This window comes from Haliotis rubra, unplaced genomic scaffold (assembly GCF_003918875.1).
Source record: "Haliotis rubra isolate DU_JTF1 unplaced genomic scaffold, ASM391887v1 Scf24, whole genome shotgun sequence".
In the NCBI taxonomy this organism is placed as follows: Eukaryota; Metazoa; Mollusca; class Gastropoda; order Lepetellida; family Haliotidae; genus Haliotis; species Haliotis rubra.
The window spans coordinates 666231-693971 of NW_025766447.1; the positions used below are offsets into that span (position 1 = coordinate 666231).

The 27741-nt window shown below is 41.9% G+C and overlaps 3 protein-coding genes across 3 annotated transcripts; 1 reads left to right on the forward strand and 2 right to left on the reverse strand.

Moving 5' to 3' along the window:
* Window positions 1-5429: 5429 nt before the first annotated feature.
* On the reverse strand, window positions 5430-11884 carry LOC124278586. Its single transcript, XM_046714327.1, has 2 exons — window positions 11820-11884; window positions 5430-8402 (listed from the first exon to the last, which is right to left on the reverse strand). The coding sequence occupies exon 2, from the start codon at window positions 8384-8386 to the stop codon at window positions 7124-7126; it is 1263 nt and encodes a 420-aa protein (XP_046570283.1). The 5' UTR covers window positions 8387-8402; window positions 11820-11884; the 3' UTR covers window positions 5430-7123.
* Window positions 11885-13064: 1180 nt separating this feature from the next.
* LOC124278587 (cytochrome c oxidase assembly factor 3, mitochondrial-like) lies at window positions 13065-15273 on the forward strand. Its single transcript, XM_046714329.1, has 2 exons — window positions 13065-13397; window positions 14902-15273. The coding sequence occupies exons 1-2, from the start codon at window positions 13211-13213 to the stop codon at window positions 14988-14990; spliced, it is 276 nt and encodes a 91-aa protein (XP_046570285.1). The 5' UTR covers window positions 13065-13210; the 3' UTR covers window positions 14991-15273.
* Window positions 15274-22969: 7696 nt separating this feature from the next.
* On the reverse strand, window positions 22970-27378 carry LOC124278588 (heat shock 70 kDa protein cognate 4-like). Its single transcript, XM_046714330.1, is given in 9 exon segments — window positions 22970-23700; window positions 23877-24075; window positions 24200-24559; window positions 24562-24622; window positions 24782-25119; window positions 25646-25798; window positions 25966-26171; window positions 26310-26518; window positions 27237-27378. Coding segments are annotated over 8 exon segments (1956 nt in total). The 5' UTR covers window positions 26515-26518; window positions 27237-27378; the 3' UTR covers window positions 22970-23266.
* Window positions 27379-27741: the final 363 nt, after the last annotated feature.

Here is a 27741-nt window from a genome sequence, read left to right on the forward strand (position 1 = left end):
CTGCCTATTTTGCTGAGATGGTAATTTGCCGTTTGAGCGGTTTTGAGTGCCTGAGCTTTACTGGGCATCAAGCAGTCCATGATTACTCCTGGGTACTTGACCCGTGATGATGGATGGACAAGGACTGAATCCACTTTAATGCTCACAGGAGGGAGTTTTGATAACTGTTTCTGAGTACCAAAAACGATGAGGTCTGTCTTGTCACCATTCAATTTCAAGCAATTTGCACACATCAGTTTTTGGACATCAGTGATGCAGTGTTCCATCGTTGTGACGGCACTTGACACATCTGTCGGTTTTATGGTTACATACAACTGCTGATCATCAGCATAACCATGAAACAGCAGTGAGTGACTCCTGATTATATCTCCTAGAGGCTGAATATATACTGAAAACAATACTGGGCCCAAAACAGATCCTTGTGGGACGCCATGTTGGATTGATATTTATCTTGATGCAGAACCGTCAACACATACACACATTGACCTGCCCTTCAAACAGGATTCCAGCCATCTTAAGGCCACTTCTTGTTTATCCATAGCTCTTAGTATATCGTTGTGAACTAATGCTGTTTAAGTTGAATGACCTTTCTGATAGGCAGACTGGTACACTTCTGACAAATTGTGATCGGTGATGTGAGACTGTAATTGAAAGGAAACAACTTTCTCCAAGACGTTAGAGATGAACATCAAATTAGAAACTGGCCGAAAGTTTTTGAGGTCTGATGGATGAATGTTTGTTTTCTTTGGAACAGGTGGGATTATGGCCTTCTTGAATGAATCTGGAACACATCCACTTGAAAGTGATGTGTTAAGCAAATTACAGGTGGCAGTGATGATTGTGGATGAACAAGATTTGAACAGCCAGGATAACTGCTATATCACATACATGTACAAATGTAATAATGAATGTCCACACTGGTATAGTTACTAATTATTATGACGTCACACACATCACATGTGTCAATAAATGCAGATACTAATACCAGATATCCATCATCTATACTTGATGCAGCCAATAGTTTCAGTGACTCACATATTCATAGCAGCTTTCAACAATCTGGCGACTCCAAAGGGCACTGTCATGTTGATTGTTATCCAATCAGAACACAGAAAACAGGCAATGAATATGCATTGAGTTTAGAAGTATGTTTGTAGGACAGTGGTTTGAAGCTCAGTCTCATGAGTCATGAGGCAGGCATGGTGGTGAGACATGACATGTCATGCACACCGAGGCAAACATACATACACAGTGAGACATAATTCATTATAACTGACAACTTGTATATCATGACACCTGTCTCTATATATACTGACACCTGTCGTTAGCATCTTTTGACTGCCTTTTGATTTTGAGCATGGTAAGTTTAATGTAAACAGGTTCCATTGCCAAAGCATTGATGTGATGACATCTGTCCAGAACAGCTGGCGGACTAGGATATGACTAGATGTTGACCTGCCAAACATGAAAGTAGATTCTTCAAAAAGGAAACATGAATAAAGATACAACGATTCATTTCTGGAAGAGTTAGTGCACTGATGTATAAATATAATCAACTATGCTCCGATTAATAAGTGACACGGATATAACAGTATACTGACATGCCTGAATTAAAGCAATAAACAACTACTGTGTCTGTAAACACCAAAACACAAAACTCCCATAACACTCATAAATTATGGAATAAATAGGATCGGATTCTATCGCCCTACTCAGAATAAAGTTGGCATTATATTATGGCAGATACACCTTAGCGACCACAAGCAGCACTGTTTGATGAGTGCACTGCCACCTACAGACCACTAAGCAGCACTGTTTGATGAGTGCACTGCCACTTACAGACCATAAGCAGCACTGTTTGATGAGTGCACTGCCACTTACAGACCACAAGCAGCACTGTTTGATGAGTGCACTGCCACTTACAGACCATAAGCAGCACTGTTTGATGGAGTGCACTGCACTGACCACAAGCAGCACTGTTTGATGAGACTGCCACACTGTTTGATGAGTGCACTCCGCCACCAGACCATAAGCAGCACTGTTTGATGAGTGCACTGCCACTTACAGACCACAAGCAGCACTGTTTGATGAGTGCACTGCCACTTACAGACCACAAGCAGCACTGTTTGATGAGTGCACTGCCACTTACAGACCACAAGCAGCACTGTTTGATGAGTGCACTGCCACTTACAGACCACAAGCAGCACTGTTTGATGAGTGCACTGCCACCTACAGACCACAAGCAGCACTGTTTGATGAGTGCACTGCCACTTACAGACCACAAGCAGCACTGTTTGATGAGTGCACTGTACAGACCACAAAGCTGCACTGTTTGATGAGTGCACTTACAGACCACAAGCAGCACTGTTTGATGAGTGCACTGTACAGCACAAGCCAGCACTGTTTGACACTGCCACCTACAGACCACAAGCAGCACTGTTTGATGAGTGCACTGCCACTTACAGACCACAAGCAGCACTGTTTGATGAGTGCACTGCCACTTACAGACCACAAGCAGCACTGTTTGATGAGTGCACTGCCACTTACAGACCACAAGCAGCACTGTTTGATGAGTGCACTGCCACCTACAGACCACAAGCAGCACTGTTTGATGAGTGCACTGCCCTACAGACTTACAAGAGCACACAAGCAGCACTGTTTGATGAGTGCACTGCCACTTACAGACCATAAGCAGCACTGTTTGATGAGTGCACTGCCACCTACAGACCATAAGCAGCACTGTTTGATGAGTGCACTGCCACCTACAGACCACAAGCAGCACTGTTTGATGAGTGCACTGCCACCTACAGACAGCACAAGCCAGCACTGTTTGATGATGAGTGCTGCCGCCTACAGACCACAAGCAGCACTGTTTGATGAGTGCACTGCCACTTACAGACCACAAGCAGCACTGTTTGATGAGTGCACTGCCACCTACAGACCACAAGCAGCACTGTTTGATGAGTGCACTGCCACTTACAGACCACAAGCAGCACTGTTTGATGAGTGCACTGCCACTTACAGACCATAAGCAGCACTGTTTGATGAGTGCACTGCCACCTACAGACCACAAGCAGCACTGTTTGATGAGTGCACTGCCACTTACAGACCACAAGCAGCACTGTTTGATGAGTGCACTGCCACCTTACAGACCACAAGCAGCACTGTTTGATGAGTGCACTGCCACCTGCCACCAACAGACCACAAGCAGCACTGTTTGATGAGTGCACTGCCACTTACAGACCACAAGCAGCACTGTTTGATGAGTGCACTGCCACCTACAGACCACAAGCAGCACTGTTTGATGAGTGCACTGCCACCTACAGACCACAGAAGCAGCACTGTTTGATGAGTGCACTGCCACCTACAGACCACAAGCAGCACTGTTTGATGAGTGCACTGCCACTTACAGACCACAAGCAGCACTGTTTGATGAGTGCACTGCCACTTACAGACCACAAGCAGCACTGTTTGATGAGTGCACTGCCACCTACAGACCACAAGCAGCACTGTTTGATGAGTGCACTGCCACTGTTTACAGACCACAAGCAGCACTGTTTGATGAGTGCACTGCCACCTACAGACCATAAGCAGCACTGTTTGATGAGTGCACTGCCACTTACAGACCATAAGCAGCACTGTTTGATGAGTGCACTGCCACCTACAGACCATAAGCAGCACTGTTTGATGAGTGCACTGCCACCTACAGACCACAAGCAGCACTGTTTGATGAGTGCACTGCCACCTTACAGACCACAAGCAGCACTGTTTGATGAGTGCACTGCCACTTACAGACCACAAGCAGCACTGTTTGATGAGTGCACTGCCACCTACAGACCATAAGCAGCACTGTTTGATGAGTGCACTGCCACTTACAGACCACAAGCAGCAGCACTGTTTGATGAGTGCACTGCCACCTACAGACCACAAGCAGCACTGTTTGATGAGTGCACTGCCACCTACAGACCACAAGCAGCACTGTTTGATGAGTGCACTGCCACTTACAGACCACAAGCAGCACTGTTTGATGAGTGCACTGCCACTTACAGACCACAAGCAGCACTGTTTGATGAGTGCACTGCCACCTACAGACCACAGAAAGCAGCACTGTTTGATGAGTGCACTGCCACCTACAGACCACAAGCAGCACTGTTTGATGAGTGCACTGCCACTTACAGACCACAAGCAGCAACACTGTTTGATGAGTGCACTGCCACCTACAGACCACAAGCAGCACTGTTTTGAGTGCACTGCCACTTTACACTTAGAGACCACAAGCAGCACTGTTTGATGAGTGCACTGCCGCTACAGACCACTGTTTGAAGCACTGCACTGTTTGATGAGTGCACTGCCCACTTACAGACCACAAGCAGCACTGTTTGATGAGTGCACTGCCACTTACAGACCACAAGCAGCACTGTTTGATGAGTGCACTGCCACCTACAGACCACAAGCAGCACTGTTTGATGAGTGCACTGCCACCTACAGACCACAAGCAGCACTGTTTGATGAGTGCACTGCCACTTACAGACCACAAGCAGCACTGTTTGATGAGTGCACTGCCACCTACAGACCACAAGCAGCACTGTTTGATGTGTCACTTACAGACCACTAGCAGCACTGTTTGATGAGTGCACTGATAGTCCCAATAAAGTGATGATATTGGTACAGCTACAATGACTGTGATATGTTGAACCAGAAAAATGACAGCGAGGCAACCATCTGGCCAGGCGACTATTACTGGAAGGACTGCCTGTAGACACACTGGAGATATCTGCAGGTGAAGCACTTAAGATCAAAAGCTCTAAAGAGCAAGTTAAACATGGATATTTAAATACAATATACCATTATGACAACACAGGGAAACATATAAATAAGTGTATAATAAATGCAACACTTGACACAATTCTTCCACTAATCTCAGAGGCAAGTATGTAAATAAATACATAAAAATAAAGAGAAACATGTCTGAGCAGGTAATACATCCATGTGTACATCCATGTGTACATCTCATGACAAATCACAGCTAGACACAGGTGCGTGTATTCCGCCACCAAATCAGTGCATGTAAAATCGTTTCAACAACTGATGTGAGTATTTTATAAGTTTGAAAAATAAGATACATTGTACACAAGCCTAGATATCATTAAAATGCTTAATTGTCATGATCTTAGTTGAAAATCACAGAGCATGTAACAAATTGCAGAAAGTGTATTTCACTGTTACCATGGTTAAAAAGTAAACAACAGATTCCCTGTGAATTGCTATCTAGTATATAACCAGTGGGATGTATTGCTGATATATAGTGTACAACATATTCCCTATTAAGAAAATTACATCACACTCTGTTACTTCAATTGTTGTAACAAAGATATACTACAATGTTATACAATGTGCAATACAACTGATGCATTACATAGTCATACAATGTGCAGCCCATTCATTGTCAGTTATTGCTAATTTGATTTGCTCATATAACAAGCACAACGATGCTCCCCACAATCTACTATTGTCATCAGCAATGAGTACTCACGTCTTGTATTCATACAATGAAATGTACAAATCTGAAATAAATATACATATATTCCTGAGTATCAATTTCACAAATGTGATTTACTGCCTCTGAGTAGGAACATTTCATATATTTTCACATTTACAAAATCCCACATCATTAAGCAGGAAATGTGTGGACATGTCAGTTGTAGAGAGACTTCAAGGCCAGATCAGAAAAAAATGACTACGTAATCCTGACATAGGAATTATCTGATAACACATTTGGACATTTCTCAAGTCAAATCAATATTTCAAAAGATCTGTGGAAACAATCTCTGGAACTCTTATGTATGTATCCCTTACTGGCCCTGTTGGTTTATCACAGCAATACAAATCTTGCCAGTTAAACCGGTATTGTAAATATGGAACATATCATCAGGAGGTTTACCAAAATAGATATTTAGTATATTGCCATGTGGTTTTGATCCTTTTCTATTCTATTTTGTACCACGTTTCTAAGTTACATTCTTGCGATAACATGATAGGATTAAAACAACATTCGGTATGTATTGCACTGGAACAAATTTCTGATACTCTAAGAAGCTATGGTTGCATCTCTACATGGCAATATATCAAGAATGTTTCACTAATGTGACTAATCTTACTCTCAATCTTGGGCTGTCTGTACTTTTTAATGTTTCTCAGCTCCGATCTCAACTAGAATTTTTCATGTACTGTGCAACACACTTTAAAGTTTCGAATATTTGTTATAAGTGTTTACGAAAATATATTTTACCTCATTTTTACACTGGTCAAATATTTCTGCATTCTTACCAACATCCAAATTGCGGACAAGATAATTTTTCAACAGATTTGTTACTAAGCCCACTGAAATCCTAATAAATCCCTGTCAACTGACATAATCCCCTGATATCTTATGTCGTCCATTTCAGAGTGTAGTTCCTTGTTTAACACCCACTGTAAACGCTATGCAAAGTCTAAGCATGTCAGTCCATTAAGGAGAGTACAATGTGAGTCCAACAGAATAAATATTTGTAGATGATAATTTGAGAGACCATAAAAATATTTGAAAAAAACCCATGAGTGTACGAGAGGACACATATTAGTCCATGATATTCATTAAGGGTACAATGTGAGTCAGTGTGAGTTGTGAGTCTTTGAGAGTCAAAGTGATTCGTTAAAAGTACAATGTAAATCATTAAGAGTCTATGTGAGTCTACGAGATTCATTAAAAGTACAATGTGCATCAACAAGTGTTTGTGAAAGTCAATGAAAGTCCACGAGATTCACTATGAGTACAACGTGAGTCAATAAGAATAGAATGTTTGTAGATGAGAATATTTGTAAGACAATAAAAAAGTATTTGAGAGACCATGTGTGTCCATGAGAGTCAGTGAGAGACAATGAGGGTTCAAGTGTAACAGTGAGGCTATATAACATTCCTTAATATTCCTTGAGTCCTTGAGAGTCCATGCTTGTCAGTGGAGTACGTTAGAGACCATGTAAGTGACAGGAGTACTTGAGAGAACATGTGAGTCAGTGGATTAAATGTGAGTCCAAAGAGTGCAAGTGAGTACATGTGAGTCATCATGAGTCAGTAATGCTTGTCCTAGAAGGCACTGGAGGCTGTCTTTTCCCGGAACTGTAGGTAGTCGAGCAATTTGTTTGGTAGCGGCAGCTTCTCCGTGTCCTTGAGGGGCACTATCTGAAGGACTGTCCTGCGACACAGGTGTTGGAGGGAGGACTGGACTGGGGGCAGCTTGTACACAAACACCTTCCGCTTGTAGCTGCAGTTGCGCATCACAGCAATGCAAGTTTCACTCGGGGAGAATCGGGGAAACACCTGCAGATTGATGACCTCGGACACTGGCCAGTAACAACCACGAACATCAACCCTCATCAGAATATCAAGTTTGGGGTAACTGAGAACGGCAACAAAGTTGGTACTATATTCTCGGCTATGAATAGGATGTACGTAGCGAACAGCAATGAAATCCCCCGTTGGACTTGATCGTATCTGGTGAATGCTAGCAGAAATATTAAGATTTGGAACATGCTTCTCTAAAGACCAATCTGGAAGTTTCCTTATTTCAATGTCTTGATCAGCCCCGAGGATAACAAAGTCATCACCTAGTTTAGCGTTGTAAGTGAGGGCATGGGTTCTGAAGGCTGGGGGGACAGCGTCAACTACTGGGGCCTCTGAGGGACCTACGAACAGGGTGAGGTTCTGTATAACGTAGCTGTCAGGCAGAACAACAACCCGAGTCAAGTGGTCGGGTCGCAACATGATTCTCCGCTTGTTTGGAGATATGTAACACTCATACCAACGACGTGTATGATACATGATCACAAAATGGCCCACACATGTCTTCTGGTACAAATCTAGGATATAGAATTTTGCAATGGAGAAATGTCTATCACAGTTAATCTGGACTACAGCCAGGCCATTTCGGTAGCCCACCACACTGCACTCCTTGCGCGTACGATTATGTTGAGCATGACGAAACCAGTTGGGGTCCTCCATATCTGGAACAGGGACTCGCGGAACCTTCACAGACCCCACCCACCAGGCCAGTTTCTCCAGAATCACTATCTCGGATTTACTTTTCCAGCTCACAGAGAAGTATCTGCCCTCGGTTGTGTCTGGCTTCACGAGAATCCCACTGCGTCGGTGAGCTTCTCGCAGAGTGCTGAAGTCTGTCTTCCCTGTGAATCCACAAATCTTTCTGTGATGGCGAATCCATTTTCCAAAGGAACATGTGTGAAGCAGCTGGCCAGATTTGGCAGACAGAATTCTTTTGTGGAAATCTGCACTGCATTTGTCCTCATCCTTGTTGCCATGGTAACTGCCTCTCAGATGTAAGTTACCCATCTCCTTTCAGAAGATCCTTCAACATAAAAGTTAAAGAACACCATACCATCATGAACTATGTAATCACATTGTTATGTCTGATTGTAAATTTGAGAAAAAAGTATTTTCAAATATGTCCATAAACAACAGAGTGCAGACACAGGTCTTACAAGCCCTGCTGGAACACAACAGCTGGGTCATTTGATGAAAGTGGGGTAATATGTTGGAATTAACATAACATAAGCAAGTAAGAATTGTACTTCAGTTGTATCACTGTGTGTCAGCTTGATGTGGGAGAAACATAATTAGGCTGGACTGGAATTCAACCCAGCAGTAATAGGTTTCTGGCACACCTAAGGGACAAAACTCTGCAAAACAAAATGCAACACTTTAAAGAATCTGATATTAATGAGATACATTACATACATCTGACTGTGGTGCAGTAACTGAAACCAATCTGTCACTGTACATCTGACCTAATCCCATAGCTGTAGTATCAACATTCTGAGTGAGTGTTCTGTACAGAGCAATTCAGATTAAAATAATTTATCTTTTTACACCTTTGAAATTGTATCAAATGCATCCTCAGTCAACTTTGACCGCTAAATCTATATGAAGATGTCAGCTTTCTACAACAATTCTGCTATATTTCTTTACCACCTGGATTTGCAAACTTTGATCTAAGCAAAGAAAAACACAATACAGCTTTAATCTTTTGCATTTGAAACTCCATGATCATATTTGTTTTCCAGATACAAACATATTTTTCTCTGAATGGTTTCACTCACTCAGTCATACCAAGAATTTAGATGCCTCAACATTCACCTGACTCTCCCTCCAATGGAGATGCTGTCATATGTTCAAGTTGAGAGAATTAAAGGATGTGATTTAAATGAGAGTGATACAGTACATTAGTGAAATCATGAACTGACTGACATACGCTTTGCCAAGTTAAGCGGACATATGGTGTCAGTGCTGACCACAGCCATCTATTTGATAACCCAGTATATGCTTCTTACTGACATATGCAAATATATACTGAACATCATTGAAAACGCACCACTTATAAAAGTTCAGATTATGAAAAGCATGTGTAAGGAATTGTTATTTTTTGAGTGGATAATAACAGATGGACGACTGACAAAAACAACAACACAGAAAAGACGCTCATTCATTGAAATGTTCCACAGTCACAAAGGATCAAACACACATGGGGGTGATAAGGGGTCACGTAGAAAGCTGCCTCTAGGGAAAGGAGAGAGACTAATCATTCTCCATGCTGGTTGCTCCAGCAAAGGCTTTCTCCCAGGCTGCACAGATAACAGAGACTACCATTCCAAGATGAATGGTGCGGTTGTCCTCGATTGGGTTAAAAACAAGTTGGTACCAGCTCTCCTAGAGAAGTCTTTTATCGTAATGGACAATGCCCCATACCACAGACCCCGACAGTAAAGCCCCGACATCGAACAGTCGAAAAGGTGATATGATATCATGGCTCGACAAATTTCAGATCGCACGGCCTTCAAAGGCAACGAAGCCCCAGCTATATGAGATCATAAAAACCCACAAAGGTGAACCTTTCTACAAAGTTGACAGTTACATAAAAAGTAAGGGTCACGATATTCTGCGACTTCCACCCTATCACTGTGACCTTAACCCCATTGAAATGATATGGGGTATTGTCAAAGGAGATGTTGCCAGATCAAACACAACTTTTAGATTACGTGACGTAGAGGTTTTGGTTAAGGAATCCCTTAACAAAATCACGACTGAAACTTGGCAAAACTGTGTCAACAAGGTAGCTAACGACATTGAACAAGGTTACTGGTCTCGGGATGGCTTACAACAGGCAACTGTGGCACCACTTGTCATCCCTTTAAGTCGTGACTATGACACTACGACGGATGAGGAACCGACACGTCTCCCGGAATAGATTATGAGATGTCCCCTGCCATGACTGGCTGTTCCGTTTCTGCGGTTTCACCCCGCCGCGACAGATAACAACTTTTGCGTTTTCAATGATGATAGTTTCTTAAACAACTTTTTAGGTGGAGTCCGGAAAATTTTCAAATATAAGAAAGCTGTTGGGTATTAGTAAATGATAAACATGTGTACTATTTATATTTATGTGGCAATTTTGTACAATGATAAAATTTGCAATTCATCGGTCCGTTTCTGACTCAAACGGACTGTAGTGCACGTTGTCTTTCGTGAGGTGTTAACCTAGGCATCTCTGTCCTCGTTTCACAATCGTTAGTGAAGCAATGAGAATCGGTTCTCATACACCTGCTTTTAATGTCACAGTCAGTATGATTTCAGAATAAAATTCGTGCTTTTTTCATGGCGTGGCTTCATGTTGATGCATTTTGGATTTAAGAGTCATACTGTGGACAGGAATTTGTTTCTAAAGCATTTTTTCAACTGGACATGCCTTTCGACTTCATGTTAGTTATAGTCATTGATCATTGTCATGCTGAAATCCATCATGATGAAAATATGGACAATTTTAGACTGGTGCGTTTTCAATGATGTTCAGTATATTACATAGTACGTTCGTGTAATTTCACCAACAACAAGAGTGAATGAGTAGGGTTTTACACCGCTTTCAGCAATATTCCTGCATTATCATGGCGAGGGACGCCAGTGAGTGACTTTAATTTTATGCTGCACTCAGCAATATTCCAGCTATATATGGTGGCGGTCTGTAAATAATTGAGTCTGGACCAGACAATCTAGTGATCAACAGCATGAGCATTGATCTGCGCGATTGGGAAGCGATGACATGGATCAACCAAGTCAGCGAGCCTGACCATCCGATCCCGTTAGTCGACAAGAATGGGTTACTGAAGATCAATTCTAACCCGGACCTTCACAGGTAGCAGGGTGGGGGACACCAGAAATGACCAACAAATGGGCCACACTTGTCAATGTTTGGTGCTAAAATTAAACTAAAATAAGAGCTTTGTAACAGATATATAGAATAAATGTTCCAAAACAAGTCTTGTCATGTCGACTAAAGCTGTTAGCTGATCAAATGCTGATAGATGACGGCAAACATCACTGCCTGACATCATAAAGTGATGCATTCCTTCACGTATACTAGTTATCATTTTGCAAGTCTTTGTGCAACTTATCTTAGAAAAAACTAATTCCACAAGAATACATATATACAGTACAGTTATTTTAAAACCTTTGTCTTAATATCTGACAGTCGAGTGTGGTGTCCACCCGACTCCGGCAGTCTGGGTAGCCAGAGCCGCAGCAGGCTCCCGTTGTGAGAAGACAAAGGCTCTGCACTCAACAACAGCTGACGAACGATCGTGCGGCAACACAACTGAACCAAACACACAAGCTGTTCCGTGACACTAGCTCGGGGTGAGTTAATCTACGGAAAACACAACATTACAAAGAATTAAAAAAAAAATTATATGCAAAGAAAGAAAGCATCACGTACATCGTTCCATTAACCTGGTCTTTCCACAGGTGCCCGATGTAAACATCGCTTGGTTTCTACGAAATGTAGAATTGCATGATTTGGAAAAACGAATTGATACTATATGTTTCTTCACATTTTTATTTTCTGACAAAAATCTGCGTCAATATTGCTATATGTTTCTCACCAAATTTATATTGAGAACATTGTTATACAATGTTGAACCTGCAACTAACCTGAATCCAACGGGATAAGAGAAAATAGTGTAATAAGTTACAAATAATATTCCATTACTTCCACATATGTATCTTTGCGATTCTGTACTCTCGTTTCTCAGTGAAAGCATTATGAAGTCACACTGATATTTTTTTAAAGACAATACAACATGACGTCATCCCATTTTAGAATATTATTCCAGCTATATTTGACAGCTGTCTGCAAATACTCCTGACCATTTTGCAATTTTGTTCCTTGTATAACGTCGTACTCAGCAAAATTCCAGGCAAATGACGTGAATCTGTAAATAATCTGGACCAGATACTCCAGTGATCAGCGAGCCTGACCAAGCGATCCGGTAAGTCCCGTCGAACGACAATCAGGGGTTTTAACCCACACCTGAACTAATAGACGCAAATCTACACAGTAATTAATATACGTACGGCTATTTGCTGATGACACGTACTTCGCTCTATGTAGTAACAAACGATCCGAATGTGATGATGATTTTAAGAGGGGTCACCCATTTTGTTCTGGGGAGCTAGAGGGGTCAGCAATTTTGTACACATGTACTAGGGGGTTGGGGCAGCAATTTTGTATATAAAATTATGTTTAGAATTATGCTTAGAAAATATAGGAAAGGGAAGGGTCACTGATATTGTACCTGACATGCAGGGTGGTTGGGGTGGGGGGTCACTTACTTTGTACATCAATTTTAGGGGGGAGGGCATCCACATTGTACATGCTACCCCATAAAATATCATTATCTCCCATCATCATCTAATCATCGACCAGCTGACTAGCCTACATTCATTGTTGTCTTTTATTTCGTCGTAATAGAAGAAATGCGAACAGGACGACCTTGTTTCACCTTTCACTGTCTGAAGTATTCTCCCAGCCTGTTGACAACCCCACCCCCCTTTCAAAAACATTATGTCTTTTTTCATATTGAAGTCGGAGTTTTTAATGAACCCAATACCGGAAGTTGAAAACCATAACAAGACATGAATAAAAGTGGATATATTTAGGAACCATATTTTCATAAGTTTTCCCTGAAAACACCCCAATATTATAGTTTGCATTATTTGGATTAAAATCCTTTACAATCGTCGCTTATTCAGTGGTAAACGGTCTAAACTTTGCAATTTCAGTCTACACGTGATGTTATGGATTGTTCTGCCTTTGTAGCGTGAAAGATGGCCGACAATAATCGCATGGAGAAAGTTGACATGACGAAAGAATTCCAGAATCTGAGTCCCTCAGATAAACACTACTTGCGAAAATTAGAACGTGTCAACAAGGGAAGAGCGGTTAAATTAATGACAATGAGGAAGAGAAATGCATTTACAGGAATCTTGCTTGGAGTTGGCGTTCTGTCAATTTGTATCCTTCGAGTTAGCAAGCAGGGGGGGTTAGTTAATCGAGTGGGATAACAGCAATATTAGATATAGTCTGATGAATGGTTGGAATCTTGGAAGAACTACATTTGTCGCAACTTTTTTTTATTTGAATTAGAGTGATGATCAAACTCGTGTTAATAATAATAGCGCATATTTATAATGCTATCAGCTGTGTCCCTTGCTTGTCGTAAGAGGCGACAAACGGGATCGGGTGGTCAGGCTGGCTAACGTGGTTGACACATGTCATTGCATCCCAGTTGCGTAGATCGATGCTCATGTTGTTGATCGCTGGATTGTCTGGTTCAGACTCGATTATGTCTAGACCACCGTCGCTGGAATTTTGCCGAGTGCAGCATAACACTAACATCATTCACCCACTAAATGGCTCAGGCTGCCAACAGTGTCCCTCACTTCACACTTCTTACCAGCCTCGATCTCAGACCCTAAGTTGTGTCAGGGTAAGTTACAACCAACTCCATTCTTAGCCCTTGGATCCCCTTTCTGTTCAAGCACCCTTTGCTGTAATTAGGATCAGGTACCCCTTGCTGATGAAACACCCCTTTTTGAATCACAGGGCTATGATCTTGTTAGAAATTCCTGGTCAAGTTATCAGCCCCAACACACAGTGTGGTCCCTTTTGATCCTACAGTGTTGAATTTGGTGCCGTAAAAAGAGATTAATGGAGAAGATGGACATGGGGAAAGACAAGGTATAGAGTTGGGAGGAACCTACCCTATCCCTGACCCAGCTAACCCTTAGTATTGAAGTGGCAGATCCAGTTGACTAATTAGTGTCATAACCTTAGCCCAGTAATTCTGCAGCCCTGCCAAAACCTTGTGCACCAGATGCCTTAATGGAATATGCACACATCTAAAGACTCGCTGAAATTCTAACATAGAATAGTCCTATATCTGTCATGTATTTGTCGCTGACCTGTAATGTGAACCCTCCAGGGATCTTGTGAGCTGTCATGTTGTTTGTTTGCCCATCATCTGTACTTTAGTTTTATACTTCAGACATCTCCACAGAACATTCTACAGTGGACATGTGTGTGTATGTTATTTCATAATTTCATGAACATGAAAGGACAGGGGATGGCGATGGATTTGTCTTCTTGTTATTTTTTGTGTATTCTAGTTTTGCTCTGTTGTCTTTGATAAGCCATGCCCATCAAATTGCAAGTTGTTATGTTCTCATTTTGATAATCACATATTTTTGATTGGCATTCTAGAAGTTGAGAAGATGAAGAATGAGGACAATTTTATGGATATACAACTTCTTTATTCTGTATAGGCAATGTTTTGACATAGATTCTAATGTCACTTGCTTGACAACAACATTAGAATCTATGTTGAAACGTCGCCTATACAGAATAAAGAAGTTTTATATCCATAAAAATTGTCCTCATTCTTGATAATCACAGTTTGTGATACAGTGGAGGTAATATGTCAGTGAACTGTTAAATGCTGTCCTTAACCTTGAACCAGATGGTTACACCATGTATGCTGTGAGACAAGAGAAGTTCCTGGAAGGCTTTGACACTGTTCCTGAGGATGCAAAGAAGAATTCTTCATAAGAGGAATGGTGCTGTTGTTTTGTTATGTGGCTGACTGGCTGTCAGTGAAAGACATAATTTTTAGGATAAACTGATGGCAGAATCTACCCCAATATGAAATACAGATGAAACATCCCGCCACAGTTTGATGGACATGCCGTACCAATAAGAAGTCGACAGCCATTTGCTAGATGTAGTAGTGTATGTATGTGTGTGTGTGAGCTTGACCAGCACTGCTGTTGGTTGAGGCAGAGTCAAACATTCAGATAATGTACATAAACAGATTAAAATAAGAAATTATAAAGATTTTCACTTGTGTGTTGTAGTATTCCTGTATGGTGTAATCATACACTTTGTCACATTAACATACCAATCTCAATAGTAAGGTCGTTATCTGGCACTCATGGGTAACATGTTAAGCAGCAGTGTTCCATCAAGAATTGGCAACCCTGTCTCTGTGCTGCTTCCTATAAGCGATGATATTTTGATTTGTCACTACACAGAACTACAGGCTGTTCCATACCATCTTGCTGACAGATTCCTGATTTGGAACTCACCTGACAGTTGCCATAGTGTATAGGAATCATAATCCTAGAACTACAATGAGATTTGCCTCCTGAAACACTTTCCTTCAAAGATGTGTTCTGATATTTTTGATCATGCAACGTTTTGTGAACTTATGAGGTTGGAATCATTGAGAGGGTAATAGTATTTGTCTGCTATGGAGGATTAAATAACTTAATTTTAGCCCTGGTTCCAGCTCATTATTTATACATTATTTTGTATAATCTGATGTGCAAATGTAGTGTTCCCAGAAATTATCGGCAAATATCTACTTCATGTATATAAACTGTAGAAGCTTTACTTACATGAATATGTTGAGATAAGATTCTCTTACAGTCTAAGTGGCTTTTCAGTACTTTGTGAGACCACCTTGCACGACTGAACAAACAATACACTACCGATCAAAGTTTGTAGGAAACCATTTGACAGCATGTCCCAATATTCAAGCATTTCTTTCTTCATATTCTCAAAATTTATAAGTCATTTTTGGTTTATTCTGTCATTCATTAGTCCCCACATTCAAAGGGTTAAGATTTGGGCTGTAACTGGGCCAGTCTAAAACTTGAACATTTTCTTCCGACAACCAGTTTCGTATAGCCCACAGTGTGTATTGGGTCATTATCATGCTGGAAAATCCAATTGTCTTGATACAGTGTTCGGGCCTTTGGAAGGAGGTGATCATTTAAGATGTCAACCTAGTTCCTTCGTCAAATTTCCAGTGAAAATACACAACAGCGTCACTCCACGTGATGATATCCCACCCCACATGTGAAATTAGGGCTATGTTTTGGGCTATGATTACGCAATGCCATTTAGAAAGAGGTCAAATGTAACATATGTTATATTTGGGATTACAATTTCTTAGTGAAGTACAGATTCTAGTACTTTTGTTGGGTTGAGTCTCATCCGGGATTCGAACCCACATCCTCAGTGTCAGGCACCTAATTGCTTCCCATCACGATGGCTGAGCGGGTTAGGCGGCTGACTTTGTGTGCTGGCAATTAGGTGCCTGACACATTTCAATTTTCCCCGACTCACAATCTGACCAAGTCGCCTGGCGATCCATAGTACTGAACTTCCTTGGCCTCGCTGCCCCTGTCTTGTGTTCAATCCCAACTCAACGGTAGACAGAGGAATGTCATGTCTACCAGCTAACTCTTTTGCATTAGTCACACCCCTTTCAAAATCTCGTCATATGAGCGAAATATTCTCAAGCCACGATGTTAAACCCAATTCCACCACCACCTTTCCAAATCATCTAGAACAAGCTTTCTTCTCTCTTCTGCTGTCAAATCTGCGATGTCAACAAAGGAAGGTGTCTGCTTACACCAGGGGAGGTAACTCTTGATGCAGTTAGGTTCATTGTTAAGCCTTCAAGAGTTGCCTCCCATATTGAGTACCTTACTACATAATGTCACACCTATAAGAAAACTCTATTATCAGTATTATGAGATTTTCTCAATAATTTCTGGGAAAACAGGCACTTTGCTGAAGCATGTAAAGTGATATGCATACTTTTATCAGGGATCTGTTGAGAAGACAGAGTGGAACAGCCTGTAGTATTGCAGTACAAAGTCAAAATTAAGATGATTTTAGTGGACAGCACAGATATGTGGGTACCACAGCATTATTCCTTCAACTTTCTGTGTTTTGACAAAAAGTAAAGCATGAACAGTTTTGGACTAATTCCTATGCTGTTCAATCTTCCCATAAAAATAACATATATGATTTAAACATGTATCATTCTGTAACCTCTTATATCTTCCATGGGACCTGGGTCTTACTTTGCTCAGATGGGTGTTACAGGACTGTTGAATTCAGTCGTTGATAACCACCTCGATTTTACATGGAATTACTGAACGTGGCCAATTACATCTTCCAGTCACCATGGTAGACTGTGACTGTTTTCTTGTCAGGGACTGGTGGACAGGTAGATTGTGACTGTTTTCTTGTCAGGGACAGTGGGACAGGTAGATCAGTGACTGTTGTCTTCTTGTCAGGGACTGGTGGACAGGTAGATTGTGACTGTTGTCTTGTCAGGGACAGGTGGACAGGTAGACTGTGACTGTTGTCTTGTCAGGGACAGGTGGACAGGTAGATTGTGACTGTTGTCTTGTCAGGGACTAGTGGACAGGTAGACAGTGACTGTTGTCTTGTCAGGGACTGGTGGACAGGTAGACTGTGACTGTTGTCTTGTCAGGGACTGGTGGACAGGTAGACAGTGACTGTTGTCTTGTCAGGGACTAGTGGACAGGTAGACAGTGACTGTTGTCTTGTCAGGGACTGGTGGACAGGTAGATTGTGACTGTTGTCTTGTCAGGGACTGGTGGACAGGTAGATAGTGACTGTTGTCTTGTCAGGGACTGGTGGACAGGTAGACTGTGACTGTTGTCTTGTCAGGGACTGGTGGACAGGTAGACTGTGACTGTTGTCTTGTCAGGGACTGGTGGACAGGTAGACTGTGACTGTTGTCTTGTCAGGGACTGGTGGACAGGTAGACTGTGACTGTTGTCTTGTCAGGGACTGGTGGACAGGTAGCCTGTGACTGTTGTCTTGTCAGGGACTGGTGGACAGGTAGACTGTGACTGTTGTCTTGTCAGGGACTGGTGGACAGGTAGCCTGTGACTGTTGTCTTGTCAGGGACTGGTGGACAGGTAGACTGTGACTGTTGTCTTGTCAGGGACTGGTGGACAGGTAGACTGTGACTGTTGTCTTGTCAGGGACTGGTGGACAGGTAGATAGTGACTGTTGTCTTGTCAGGGACTGGTGGACAGGTAGACTGTGACTGTTGTCTTGTCAGGGACTGGTGGACAGGTAGATAGTGACTGTTGTCTTGTCAGGGACTGGTGGACAGGTAGACTGTGACTGTTGTCTTGTCAGGGACTGGTGGACAGGTAGCCTGTGACTGTTGTCTTGTCAGGGACTGGTGGACAGGTAGACTGTGACTGTTGTCTTGTCAGGGACTGGTGGACAGGTAGACTGTGACTGTTGTCTTGTCAGGGACTGGTGGACAGGTAGATAGTGACTGTTGTCTTGTCAGGGACTGGTGGACAGGTAGACATTGACTGTTGTCTTGTCAGGGACTGGTGGACAGGTAGACAGTGACATGTCTCGTCAGGGACTAGTGGACAGGTAAGACAGTGACTGTTGTCTTGTCAGGGACTGGTAGACAGTGACTGTTGTCTCGTCAGGGACTAGTGGACAGGTAGACAGTGACTGTTGTCTTGTCAGGGACTGGTGGGCAGGTAGACTGTGACTGTTGTCTTGTCAGGGACTGGTAGACAGTGACTGTTGTCTCGTCAGGGACTAGTGGACAGGTAGACAGTGACTGTTGTCTTGTCAGGGACTGGTGGACAGGTAGACTGTGACTGTTGTCTTGTCAGGGACTGGTGGACAGGTAGACTGTGACTGTTGTCTTGTCAGGGACTGGTAGACAGTGACTGTTGTCTTGTCAGGGACTGGTGGACAGGTAGACAGTGACTGTTGTCTTGTCAGGGACTGGTGGACAGGTACACTGTGACTGTTGTCTTGTTAAGGACAACAAACATACAAAGCCACCAAGATAGGACAAGGGATGGAATACTCCTTACTAGAAGAAATTTTAGTTGACAGTTTGGTTATTCTTCAGGCTAATATACTTCATGTACAAATGACATGCAGTTCCTGCTAATTTGACTGAGTAATTTAAAATATTCATACTTTTCATAAAAGTCATAGCTAATACAATATGTATTCAAATCGGCGTGTTGAATCAATTAACTCCACTAAATACAATAATCAATTTTAAGCTTTCTGACTTTACTGCAGTCAGCAAAACAATATGCTATGCTTTAACAGACTCTGTTATATTTAGAATAATGGAATTATTCATTGACAAAATATTTTCACAACTCACAAATTTAGGAAAAGATCACCCAAAACAATAGCTGTTGCTTTCCATGACTCCTATTTTCCAAAGTCTATGGGGGGCAGTAGGGTAGCCTAGTGGTTAAAGTGTTCTCTTGTCAAGCTGAAGACCAGAGTTTGATTCCCCACATGGGTACAGTGTGTGAAGCCCATTTATTTCTGGTGTATAAGCTAAAAGCGGCGTAAATGTAAACTCACTCATTCAAAGTCTGTGTAGAAGCCTGAGTGGCCAGACAGTTAGCAGACTTACACATGGAACCATTGGACTCCTTACAGCCCTTGAAGACCCGTGAAGATCCGGGGTAGAATAGGTCTTCAGCAACCCATGTGCTTGCCATAAAAAGCGACTATCTTGTCGTAAGAGGCGACTAACGGGATCGGGTGGTCAGTTTCGCTGACTTGGTTGACACATGTCATCGGTTCCCAATTGCACAGATCGATGCTCATGCTGTTGATCACTGGATTGTCTGGTCCAGACTCGATTATTTACAGACCGCCGCCATATAGCTGGAATATTGCTGAGTGCGGTGTAAAACTAAACTCACTCACTCACTCACAGCCCTTGAAACCTGTTACTGGATTCTTGAAGCTTCAACATGTACTCATTGAAGTAAAATAACAACATATCATATCATCCTTGCCATTGCACATGTAACATCCTCCTCAGTTTTATTGTTCACTTATATAGCTATATAGCTACAGATGAACACACAAACATATATTTCTTAACTCCACTACAGTATATATAGCAGTTTATTAGAATAGAGGATAAAAAGAATAAACTGAAATTTAAAATGTACACAGACTTGCCAATTTTGTTTTGACCAATCTGCACTACAATTAAATAAAAAAACACACAAATTTTATAACCATGTTCCATAAGAGTGAGCGAGTGAGTTTAGTTTTACGCCGCAGCCAGCAATATTCCAGCTATATGGTGGCGGTCTGTAAATAATCGAGTCTGGACCAGACAATCCAGTGATCAACAGCATGAGCATCGATCGGCGCAATTGGGAACCGATGACATGTAAAGTCAGCGAACCTGACCAACCGATCCTGTTAGTCGCCTCTTACGACAAGCATGGGTTACTGAAGATCAATATTCTAACCCAGACCATCATTTGTCTTGACCATAAGAAATATGGTGAACAGAGCACATGAAAATATTTACTTATACATATCCAATCACTGTTCACTGTTCAGTAACTTGTCATGTCAAAACTTGTTGGGTTTATATTCATCAGTAGCAGCACTAATCTGCCTGAATAACTTTTCTGATCCCCAACATTGAAAATCAGGTCAAGTCTTCAGGAATCCAACTAATGTCAAGAGAAATCCTCAAGATGAAAGACAGGTTGCCACATCTGAAATCGGCTCCATCAGCCTTGTTTATCTGGAGTTTGTAAAAAATGCTGTTATACCAGAGAAAAAGCAGGCATAGAAAAGAAACAGGTTGTAGATTGATGGAAAATGAAACTATGCCCCAAAAGATGAACACTGCATGGTTGCCAAGTATCAAAGAGGGAGGTTGGTTAAGGTCGTCTTTAGAATATTGAAAATGAGAAATTTCATTTTTAGAAAACTTTGAAATAATGTTCTAATGTGTTCTAATTACCAACATTTTTCTTTCCTACACGAGTATGTTTTGCAGTTCTGAAGTATAACTGACTGACTGAGTATGGTTTTACGCCGTTTTTAGCAATATTCCAGCAATATCACGACTGGGGACACCAGAAATGGGCTTCACACATTGTACCCATGTGGGGAATTGAACCCGGGGCCTTCGGCGTGATGAGCGAACGCTTTAACCACTAGGCTACCCCACCTCCCCTCTGAAGTATAACAAACTATATATGGCTACAAGACCGCCTCCGTGGTGTAGTGGTTAGAGCGTCCGCCCGGAGAGCGGAAGGTCGCGGGTTCGATCCCCGACCGCGTCATACCAAAAGACGTTAAAATACGGTACTTGTTGGTCCCTGCCTGGTGCTCGGCATTAATGGGTACAACAAGGACTGGTCGGCTCGGAGTCAGTATAATGTGTCTGAGTGGGGTATTCATGCTTCACTGCGGCATGGTATCTCAGTGGGCTAGCACTATAAAACCAGCTTAAGTCTGGGCTAGTACAAGCAGCCGCACATACACATACACACCCATGCACGTCGTCATATGAGCGAAATATTCTCAAGCACGACGTTAAACCCAATTTCACCTCACCTCACCTATGGCTACAAAGATTGAAACAGGATGGGTTTATCAAACTTTGATCGAAAAAGTCCTGCTCATATCCAAATAATAGAAACAACCCTTGTCATAAAAACACCAAATATGACAGTTTTGCTTGCTATGTACTTAGTGATGTTAGAAGTCCAAAACATTTAATGACTGAAAGACGACATATGTTGTATAGTGGGCACAGTAAAGGTCTTTGTTTCCATGCCTGTTTTTGTCATCAGATGGTGTTTGCCGACGACATGCCAGGTGCTTGATTTGATGGCTGTGGTTAAAATGCTCCCCACTATCAGCACTTACAAGATAACACAAGGATTGATGAGCTCGGAGTGTTCTATGTCTGAGCAAGACATTCATGTTTCACCGTGGCTCGGTATCTTTTAACTATGACATTAGAGCTTTGCCCTCAACAAACATCATAAGTTGAGTCAACTTGGAACACACTCATTCCCAGAATTCATGAGCTTGCAACTGTAGTTGCCATTCAGGATATCTATTTGAAAGCTGACAAACTACTGGTGTATATGGCCACAGGTTGGAATCCCAGTCTAAGTTCTTTCGAATTTGTGGGTATGTTTTCTGATAGGTGTGAGGTGAAATGGGGTTTAACGTTGCACTTTAGAATATTTCGCTCATATGACAAAGTGCATATGTGTGGCTGTTGTACTATTCCAGACTTAAGCAGGTTAATCTAGCGGATATATTACTGTAATGTTGCGTAACAATTCCTTTCAAATGTCACCATTTCAACATCATTTAGGTCACTTTTTTTCCCCAATCAGATATTGTCCTGTCAACAAAGGATGTGTATTTGGATGTTATTTCTCGTACATATTTCAAGTTGGGACTTGTCATGTTTTGAGTCTTCAAGGGAATATTTGGCCCCTTTCTTTGCAAAGAGTCGATGACAACTAAAGTTGTCATACTTGTTGCCACAGATTAAGAAACGTTTCTTTAACAATCCCTAAACAGACATCAAAGTGTTAACAGCATGGTCTGTGTGTTCAAAGTGCCATGATACAATACCAAGTAAATTCAGATAAAATCTTCCCACTGCTACCAGGAAATGTCTTAACATCTACTGCAGCCATACAAGAAATTGACAGATGGACTTGCTTCTTCAGGATCCCACTCCCAACAGTTGCTGTAAAGCAATCCACAACTTTGAACATTAAACCCATAGTGTTCATTCACTCATTAGTCATATCCTGGTACTGCTTGGCCATCAAACACTGAGGTTAAGATGACTTCTAATAATGCTATGTGAACCCTAACTTCAAGATCAAGTAAGAAACAAACTATTTAATTTAGCTTTTATTTAGATCACAGACAAAAATGAAATGTAAATGATGATGATAGATACATGTGTTCAGTCTTCACAGAATTGATCATTGACAATGAAACTTCTCACTGATGCTGATGAAACCTGAGAATGTCTAATGTCCAAAATTGTTCTTAACTGAAAGGAAGGTTCATTCCTTCTCATTAGATGTGCATGAAGAAGCGACTAGACAACTTCTATAGTCAGTGTCCGATGAATGAGGTCATGTGGTGGTAAGTTGCTCTAGTCATGCACATTAAATGGATGTTGGAGGTGTTTAATCAACCTCCTCGATGGTTGGGCCTCCGGAGCTGCCGCCTGTCTGAGCTCCTCCTGCTCCGCCAGCGCCAGCAGCACCTGGGTTGAAGTTGGGCATACCGCCAGCACCTCCAGCTTCCTGGTACAGCTTGGTGATGATTGGGTTACACACACCCTCCAACTCCTTCTGCTTGTGTTCAAACTCATCCTTCTCGGCCAGTTGGTTAGAGTCTAACCAGCTGATAACATCGTTACACTTGTCAGTGATGGTCTTCTTATCATCTTCACTGATCTTGTCCTTCAGTTTCTCATCCTCTACAGTTGACTTCATGTTGAAAGCATAGCTTTCCAGACCATTCTTGGCCTGGATACGATCTTTCTGCTTCTCATCCTCAGCCTTGTAGTTCTCGGCCTCATTAACCATACGCTCAATCTCTTCCTTCGACAAGCGACCTGAAGAAAAATTCAAATTTTCATAAGTCCACTTTAAAAATATTAACCTGACAAGCTATCTAGAAAACATTATATGAACAGTTCATGAAGCTTAAATGTCAATGTAAAAAGAACAAACCGAAACTAGATTTTGATACATCAAAAATACCCCAACAAGGCTTGCTTTTTGCACACACCTTTGTCGTTTGTGATGGTGATCTTGTTCTCCTTCATGGTGCTCTTGTCCACAGCAGACACATTGAGGATACCGTTTGCATCAATGTCAAAGGTTACTTCAATCTGTGGAACACCTCTAGGTGCTGGTGGAATTCCTGTCAGCTCGAACTTGCCCAAGATGTTGTTGTCCTTAGTCATGGCTCTCTCACCCTCAAATACCTGGAAGGAGGATTGTTGTGCAGTAAGTAAAAATGGATGGTAGTCAGCTCCTTAGATGATTCTTGAAAGTTCATAAAATACCATGCAAACTGTCTGCATTAATATAGTGTCTTGAGTAACATACCTGAATCAGTACACCAGGTTGATTGTCCGAGTATGTTGTGAAGGTCTGGGTCTGTTTGGTGGGGATGGTTGTGTTCCTCTTGATGAGGACAGTCATCACACCACCAGCAGTCTCGATACCAAGTGATAGTGGAGTGACATCCAGCAGTAGCAGGTCCTGGACTTCCTCGGACTTGTCACCATGGAGGATAGCTGCCTGGACGGCAGCACCATAAGCAACAGCCTCATCAGGGTTGATGCTCTTGCATAGCTCCTTGCCGTTGAAGAAGTCCTGGAGGAGTTTCTGGATCTTGGGGATACGTGTAGATCCTCCAACCAGCACTATGTCATGGATGGAGACCTTGTCGGCTTTGGCATCACGCATAAAGCTTTCTCCACTGGCTCCAGTGTGCCACGGAAAAGATCTGCATTGAGCTCCTCAAACCTGCAACACAAATGTAATATTTATGACTATGATACAAACTTACCATCTTCAATTCATGAACGAATGTCAAAATCATACGATCATTCAATCCCAAGCATGCTTAACTTATTCTGTACAGAAATGCTAGACAAGTGCGAGTTTCATGTGGAAACTGCATACCTGGCTCTGGTGATGCTGGTGTAGTAATCTACTCCCTCGAACAGGGAGTCGATCTCGATGCTAGCCTGGGTGCTGGAGGAAAGTGTCCTCTTTGCTCTCTCGCAGGCAGTTCTCAGACGTCTCACAGCCCTCTTGTTATCAGAGATATCCTTCTTGTGTTTCCTTTTGAACTCCTGGATAAAGTGGTTCACCATACGATTGTCGAAGTCCTCACCACCCAAGTGGGTGTCTCCAGCTGTAGATTTCACCTCAAAAATACCATCTTCGATTGTCAGGATAGACACATCAAATGTACCACCGCCAAGATCAAAGATGAGAACGTTGCGCTCACCACCAACCTGTAACAAATCACAGACCCAATGAGCATGTTACATCTCAAAACAGTTTCATAGACAAGGATCGGTGTATTGACTCAAATTGAAGTTGAAAACCTGATGTAATACAAGATGAGGGGAGGTGAAATGGGGTTTAACGATGTATCTAAGAATATTTCATTCATATGACAATGTGCATGCAAGTGTATGTGTGATTGCTTGTACTAGCCCAGACTTAAGCATGTTATATAGTGCAAGGTCACTGAGAGACCACGCCACAGTGAAGCATGAATGCTCCACTCAGACACATTATACAGACCAGTCCTTGTACTCATCAATGCCGCGCGCCAGACATGGACCAACAAGTACACAATTTTTATTTATTTTGGTATGACGTGGCTGGGGATCGAACCCGCAACCTTCCACTCTCCGGGCGGAGGCTCTAACCAGTAAAACATGGAGGTGGTCTGATGTAATACAAAGATGTTGATGGCGACTCATGTAAAACTTATTGTGGACCACTGCTCATAAATACAATGCCAAAACTCACCTTCTTGTCAAGACCATATGCAATAGCTGCGGCAGTTGGTTCATTGATGATACGTAAAACGTTGAGACCAGAGATTGTCCCTGCATCTTTAGTGGCCTGTCGTTGAGAGTCGTTGAAGTAAGCTGGGACTGTTACAACAGCATCTGTTATAGTCTGGAAAAAAAGTACCAAAATCACAATTTGCCATTTTCATATATTGAGAGGGCAGATAACATTTCATATTTTGTAAAAACTCAACCGCTGTCCTTATCAGGATATATGGGTAGGATTAAGGATCAGAAATTCATTTCAGTTGATGTGGATGTATGTGGCAAAATTACCTTTCCCAGATACTGTTCTGCGGTTTCCTTCATCTTTGTTAACACCATGGAGGAAATCTCTTCAGGGTAGAAAGTTTTGGGTTCATCTTTGTAATTTACTTGGATCTTGGGTTTGCCTCCATCACTCAACACATTAAATGGCCAGTGCTTCATGTCCGATTGAACATTTGCCTCATCAAATCTTCTACCAATTAAACGTTTGGCATCTGGAAAAAGACAATCACTTATAAAGAAATGTTTAAAAATAATTGAAGATAAATATAAATCCTGACTGAATTGAGTTTCCTCAAAAATGTAAAGTATAGTTGCGGACAACAAAATGTTCTTTAATAGGAAAGTCTTACCGAAGATAGTGTTCTCTGGGTTCATGGCAACCTGGTTCTTTGCAGCATCACCAATGAGACGTTCTGTGTCGGTGAAGGCAACATAGCTGGGTGTTGTTCTGTTACCTTGGTCATTGGCTATGATTTCTACCTTTCCGTGTTGAAACACGCCTACACATGAGTAGGTGGTCCCCAGATCTATACCAATAGCTGGTGCCTTTGCCATGGTCCTAGTAAATGGAAAATAGATTACATCAAGTCACGTTTATCTTTAGACTTCCGCTTAGACTAAGCGGGAACCTTCTAGAACCTACTTTCATTTTGAAATTTTGAACAATTTCCTGGTCTCTGGAAGAGCTACTCCGCGTTTGGGGTCTTTCTCGAGAGGCACACATTTAACAAATGGGTATTAGCTATTCATTTTCAACACTACAATCGACTCCTCATTATGCCGAAACACCCGACCACGTGACAAGTTGAACACGCCCCGTCACGTTTCGTTTGAAATTATTACCGATCAAAATCATCGGTTCACGGGAGTGTTTTTTGTAAGTTAAGAAATGGTTTCAGTATTATTTCGCTACAACCCAGTATATTACAATATTAACCTGTCTGAAACGAAATGGAAGCAGAAAGAAAAAAATCGATCAGGAATCTTTTGTGTTCACCTGTTCACATTCATATTCAAAGTAAAACGATAGAAAACCAATACAATCTACCGTGATACTGATTGCAATTTCAGTTTTAACACTTTGAAAGTTTAACTATCGAGATCGGACCTAAACACACATATTTCAATCCCCTAAAGAGAAATCGCCATGTTTCAGTCACAACCACGTGTCGGGCTCGGGGCCGGTATTCATGAATGAAAAACGCAATTCAGACTTCCACGGTAGATCTTTTGTATTTAGAAACACATTTCAACACCAGAACCTTTTAGTTACATACCTTGAGTAAGTTTGTCTGTGAGAGTGTTTAAAGGAAGCACGAATGTCTTCTCCGTCCACCGCTTCCAACTCGATGACCCTGCGTTACTACCGGCTTTTGGCGTGGTGCGGCTTATATATTATTGCGGATGTGACGTCATTTAGAACGTTCGAGAAACCCAGAACAGTCTTCTCAGTCGATGGATGTAATTGGTTGAAAGTAAGACACGCAGTGATTGGCTATTCAATATGAAGGCGATTCACGTTCGGCTGGTTGTCACAGTCACTGAACCGCATTATTTTCCCTTTTGCCCAGCCCTTTCTCCCGTGCTAAAGCTCAACTTAAAGCAGGACTAGATTTCCCAAGGTTCACTTTCTGTTCAAGTTGTGAATCTCTCATCATACTGGGGCTCTTTTCAATTTAAATCGACTTATTTGTTGCTGTCAATATTATCGATATTCAGAGCCTAAGCGTTAGTCAAGCTACTGGAAATGTACAACTCGTTGTTATGCTTGGTTGGAGTCAC